General features: G+C 53.4%; 1 protein-coding gene across 2 annotated transcripts; it reads right to left on the minus strand.

Annotated features, from left to right (window-relative positions):
• Positions 1-229: 229 nt before the first annotated feature.
• LOC124479255 (WW domain-binding protein 11) lies at positions 230-5755 on the minus strand. 2 transcript variants are annotated; one of them, XM_047037921.1, is made up of 12 exons: positions 5555-5755; positions 4932-5014; positions 4662-4693; positions 4427-4520; positions 3989-4188; positions 3624-3757; positions 3261-3421; positions 2854-3081; positions 2621-2743; positions 2235-2522; positions 1888-2073; positions 230-1272 (listed from the first exon to the last, which is right to left on the minus strand). In XM_047037921.1, the coding sequence occupies exons 2-12, from the start codon at positions 4993-4995 to the stop codon at positions 587-589; spliced, it is 2196 nt and encodes a 731-aa protein (XP_046893877.1). In that variant the 5' UTR covers positions 4996-5014; positions 5555-5755; the 3' UTR covers positions 230-586. The 2 variants fall into 2 exon arrangements, with proteins under 2 accessions (XP_046893877.1, XP_046893878.1); XM_047037922.1 differs by having other exon boundaries at positions 5363-5755.
• Positions 5756-6020: the final 265 nt, after the last annotated feature.

A 6020-nucleotide genomic window follows, 5' to 3' on the forward strand; every position in this document is an offset into this window, starting at 1 on the left:
ATCGTGACACCCCTAATACAACGTGAACTATCCAACATGATACTGTCTTTCATAACATAGTCTATATTGCAAATAGAAATGGCTAGTTTCAGCACAGGACTTGGATCATTGTTTATTCGATGCCTACTACAGTCAGATTATTGATTTGTTTTTGCTGACTAATCCATCCAACCTCTATTTCACTGATACTCATACCAACACAAAAACAAAGACAGGATGAGTTATCATGGAGTTTTCAAGTATTTATTTAGTTGTACTACAAACACCTGACCAAAGTTTCCACTCTTCAATTACCATGGTTCCTCAGGTCACAATAAAATAAACCTATAGACAGTTATATAAAAAAAACATGCTTTTTCACAAAGATAGGGCCAAATCATGTACATTTGGTGGACAATTTCACATCTGCTGCAAATAATTAAACAAACGGTTCTGGACTCCTCCTGCTTTTCTTTTAGCTTCCGAGTATCATTCAGTACCTGCCCGATTAAAATCACTAGCAATTAGATGTAATTACTGACGAGACACTGGAAGTTTCTTTTCTTGCCTTCCCTCTTCCTCTCACCCCCTTCTTTCCTCCTCAGTGTCAGAGCAAGCCCTCCATCTCCCTCATGAAAGCCTCGTACACCTGGTCCTTGGTCTTCATGTTGGACTGAACCACAGCCCCCATCTGGCCATGATGCACCAGGCCCAGAGGAGCAGCCATGGCCTGCTGTTTCTGGCCCTGCCCTCCTCCCCCAGCATGGCTATCCTCTCCCCTCCTCCCTCCCTTCTCCGCCGGCCCCTGGGTCGCCCCGTGCCCCATGCCACCCTTATCCCTACGCACGCGCAGCGCCGTGGGCACGAAGCGGGTGACCTCCGTCTTGGGGTTGATGATCTGCGGCTTTGCGGAGATGGTGGCGCTGCCGGGCCCCGTACCCGGGGCCAGGCCCACACCTCCGGCCGAGACCGAGGTGATGTTGGCCCGCTTCTCGATGGTGGGCTGGTGGTGGTGCCCCGGTGGGTTTGGCCCGCCAGGGTTGCCCCCCCCCAGAGGCCCTGTGGTTCCTGGGGGAGGGGGCATCTGCATGACCCCCCCGGGGCGCATGGACATGGGCGGCGGGGGCAGCATGGAGGTCTGGGAGCCCTCTGGGTTGGAGGCGGAGCCTTTCTGTCGCTGGACGATGCTGGGAGGGGCGCTGAGGACGTTGGCGTTAAGCGGCGGGGGGAAGAGGGAGAGGGGCGGGGCCATGGGCCGGAGGGGGCCGGACCTTGGAGGAGGAGGGGGCATACCTACAGCAAGGAGAGGAAATCAGAGTTAGAAAAACTATGAGCCACAAGTAAAGAGTGAGATAGCAAACAAGGAGAGAGACAGTAGGTCATGTCTAACTCATATCAAAACATCTTGGGTGGGTGCGTTATATAAAATATTATTATATAAAAAAAAAAAACCTGGAATGGAAAATGTTGAATGGAAATCTTGCTTTGCTCTGTCTGTATTTTGATGCCAAGAAGAACCATGTTTAAATCGACAGCAGGGGTTTCACATAAGCTGCATGTTATGATGTGTGATGCGTGGGTGTCTGAAACTATTTTAATACTGTTTGCTCCGGGGGGTGTCCGGCTGCTGCTAGTCCTGTGTTAGCATAGCATACACATCTGCAAGGCTGCTGCTAGGTCTGTGTTAGCATAGCATACACATCTGCAAGGCTGATGCTAGGTCTGTGTTAGCGTAGCAAACCCATCTGCAAGGCTGCTGCTAGGTCTGTGTTAGCATAGCATACACATCTGCAAGGCTGCTGCTAGGTCTGTGTTAGCATAGCATACACATCTGCAAGGCTTCCCGCATAGGATGTCCAACGGTGAAAATACCAACAGTAAAATGCCTGTCTACACACACACACAAACCTGGAGGTGCTGGAGGCGGTAGTCTGGGTGGGGGGCCCCTGGGTGGGGGGCCCGGAGGGAGACCAGGAGGGGGGCCTGGGGGAGGGCCGGGGGGCCGGCCTGGTGGGGGTCCGGGAGGCAGAAGGCGTGGCATGGGCCCTCTCAGACCTCCAGGCATACCGGGGGGCCTCAGGAAAGGGGGGGCACCTGACGATGAGGGAGGAACTACATTTAGATTTGAACTACACCCATGCCAGTGCTGTCAGACATATTAGATTCATGTAACCAGGTATAATACGAGCCCCTATATACTTAATCCAGTGCAGTTCTACTGAACATGACAGAAAAATGGAAGCGAGTTGAATCACCTGGGGGAGGGCCTGGAGGGGGCCCAGAGGGTGGGCCCGGGGGCCTCATCGGAGGAGCCGGGGGAGGCCCCAGGGGCGGAGGGCCTGTGAGCGGAGGACCCTGCATGTGTGGCGGCCCTTGCTGCGCCCCCATTGGTCCAGAGGGTGGTGGCATGCGCTGATTGGGCATTAGATGAGATTGGTTGTCTCCCGGCGGCCCCCGGTCCTCGATGTCGGAGTTGTCCGATTCGTCGGTGTACTCTTCCTCCACCTCCTCTTCCTCGCCCTCTTCTTCAGGGATGGACTGTCCTGAAGACACGCAAGGAATGGGTGAGTGAGAAAAATGGAAGACAAAGAAGGTATGCAAAACACCTTCAAGTAAAACCATAGAAGAAGAGCTCCAGTACCTGCCATCCGTAACATCATGGCCTGCAGTGGGGTGATGGCCTTGGTCTTCTTCACCACCCTCTTCTTCTTCCTGTCTCTGCTTGGCGCCGCCGGTGGCATGTCCGCAAACCGCACGCTGCGACCTGTCAAGACCCAGAGCACAGGCTAACAACGCACAAACCACCCCGCCCATCTCCGGCCATGTCTGGTCGCCGTTGAACGAATCCACCTCCCAAAGCCCCTAAGCTCTCACCCGCATGCCGATCGCCCCTGTCGTCCTCTCTCCCCCTGTCCTCGTCCTTCCGGTCCACCGTCATCCTCCTGTCGCCATCGGCCCCCTCGTCCCGCTCGCCGTCACTGTCCTCGTCCGACTCGCTGTCGTCGTCCTCCCCGTCGTCTCCGTCGCTCTCGCTCCCGCTGTCCCTCTCCCCGCCGCCCATCAGGGAGTCCTTGGCCGTGCCGCCGTCCGGGCCGGGCATGTCTGTTGAAAGAGAGCGGGAGACAGAGAGGGGGGATTGGAGAGAGAGAGAGAACTGTGAGCAGGCTGGTATGGCACTATTACAATCTACTGTGTGTCTATGTGTGCAAGTACTGTTGGTGTGTGTGTGTGTGTGTGCATGTACTGTATGCATGTGGGCTTCATGTATGTGTGCATGTTACCCGTGTCCGTGGCGTAGTGCTGGGGCCTGCGGGAGCCGTACAGGGCCAGGACCTGCGGGGGTGGGGGGCCGGGAGGGGGGCCCGGGGGCTTCCTCCCGGGAGGCAGACGGGGCACCCCAGCCACTGCCGCGGACATGGGGGCCGACGAGAAGGGGCCCTTACTGACGGACAGACAGGGAGAGAGAGAAGTGGGGGTTGTCCAAAAGGAGAAGCCATTGAGAAAGGTAAGACCGGGAGAAGAAGGACAAGGAGAAGTCAGTATTAGCAGGGTGCAACGAATAAAGAAGCTGTGTTGTCCCCTATTTACAACAGTCCTGCCTCTAAGAGGGCAGGGGGGGGGGTGGGGCGCTGGTTGGTGCCCACCTGAAAGGGGTACCCTTCTTTAGGATGGAGGGCGGCTGAGCACCAGGCAGGGGGATGTCCTGGATCAGGATGCTGGAGGGGGCATGGGGCATCTCCGGCAGCGGGATACTGTCCACCTCCACCAGCTCTGCGTTCTGCCACGCACACAGCGGAAAGGAAGCAATGAAACGTCAAGGGAGGAGAGGGACGGCGAGAGGGGTGACCGAGCGGTCGAGGGGAACACCGCTCACAGTACACCGTCTACCTCTCAGGCATAATAGACCGGCGGGAGAAAAAAAACTGGACGGAAAACCGAGAATGAAAGGACATGTGAGGGAGAATGTCTCTGGAAGAGGTGTGCTCGCAGCACTGCGACACACACACACCTTGACGGAGTCGAAGTAGAGCGACAGCTGGCCGCGCTTGGTCTCGTAGTCCAGCTCCACCTTGCGGAGCTCCTTGTAGGTCTCGGGGTTCTCCCGCTCGTACAGGCGGACGATGCGCTCGAAAGTCTCCCGCAGCTTCTTCCTCTTGTCCCTCAGGACCTTCTCGTTCAGCAGGGGCTGCTGCTGCACCGGGTTGAACTCTGGGAGGAAGACAAGCATGGGGGGGGGGGGGGGGAGTGAGTAAGAGTGTGTGAGAGAGAGAGAGAGAGAAAGAGAGAGAGCGTGAGAGAGAGGGGGGGGGGGGAGAGGGGGGAAGAGAGGGAAATAAGGAGGGAGAGAGAGGGGGGGAGGGAGAGAAAGAGGGAGAAAGAGAGAGAGGGAGGGGAAGAGAGAGGGAGGTGAAGAGAGAGGGGGGGGGGAGAGATGCTCACTCCTCACCCATTTCATCCAGCTTCTCCATGTCCTTGATGATCTGTCTGGGGTCCTTCATCTTCAGAACGGCAGCCCTTACCATCATCCTCTGCTTCTTGTTCTGGGAACCAGACAGGAGCCACAGTTACAATGGAATAGTGAGCTGACATCTCTACTGTGGGGCTTCAAGACCATCATGCACGTTCAAATAGGTTGAACTATTTTGAATACTGGCACAGACACGAGTCAGTCAGCACCATACCTTTTTCAGCTCCCTCTTCCTGGCCTCCTTCCCTAGAGGGGAATGAGGACAGTCACCATGATCAGAGTAGCACAACAACATATGAACTCAAACAGAACCAGTCAAGTCAAAGCAAATCACTAATAGCATGATGCTGCTTTAATCACAGGGACTATGATTGCATCTTGCTGGTGACATAAACATGGAAGGCCGTCCCTAGCCGTTTTAATATTAGGTCGATGGTGTGGTGTACATTTTGTTTGCGTGTTATGGTGTGCATAAGTTACTTACTGGCTTGGTCCGTGGGGTTCATGAACTTTCCACTCTTGGTGGAGGAGGTAGAACGTCGCCCCATGGTGACGATACTTCTTCACCTGGCACAAAAGACACGTGTAAACACTGTACTCATCGAACTTGTCAATACAAATGACTAAGACATGTGCGAGTAGTCAATATACTCAATCATTATCAATGATCATTCTAAATCCCGGTGAATATTGTATTATACTTAAACACAAGTGTCTCCATGATTAGTATCAACGGTCAGTCTACACTACACAGCTGAGCTAACTAGCTCTAGCTAACTAGTGGTGTTAGCTAGTTCAGTGTTAAGGTAGCTACCAACCGCTGACTATAGGCTACATGCACTTGTCAGTGAGACTTTCAATAAGACAGGTGGTAGCAAGCAACTGGGACCCAGATTTGCACATTTGTATACATACCTTATTCAGAAGATATGTTAGTTATAGGGTATTGTCGAATTGTCGAGTTCAGAACAATAGCGCTAATTCAATAGTAGACGTAGTCTAGCAGCAGCAGCAAGTTAAGCTAACGACGGCGCTAGCTGCCTAAAGTCTAAACTACAGTAGCTAGCTAGCTTTTTGAACGCTTGGAAAATAAACATATTAACTGACCTTTAGCCCACGAGAAAACGGTGTGATCGTACCTCTTCCTAAGAGGTGATATATAAATTTGAATTCAAATCACAAATGTGACAAAAGTGTGCATCGATGAGTGAAAACGAGCACAACACATTACAATACTAGTTGATGTAGCAGTCGGCCATGTTTACACTCCCGCGGGCCAGGGCGGAAATAGGGGTGAATCAAGCGGAAACGCGACGAAAGAAACCCCAAGTCAAGCAGACTCGCACAGCCATGTGGCTGGCTGAGGGCGCAACAGGCTCTAGCTCCAACAGGCACCACCCAGGTGTTGTACCGAAATCGGTGACCTCTCGAAAACTTCTTCTTTAGATTCTCAAAAACTGTGACCAGGGGTCGACCATTTACTGAACAAGGCAGAGCAAATAGACCAATTATTTATTGTAAACAATCGGGATGCGCGCGCACTATGGCTGCAGAAAACCGGGAAAGGATAGCA

This window comes from Hypomesus transpacificus, chromosome 17, assembly GCF_021917145.1.
Source record: "Hypomesus transpacificus isolate Combined female chromosome 17, fHypTra1, whole genome shotgun sequence".
In the NCBI taxonomy this organism is placed as follows: Eukaryota; Metazoa; Chordata; class Actinopteri; order Osmeriformes; family Osmeridae; genus Hypomesus; species Hypomesus transpacificus.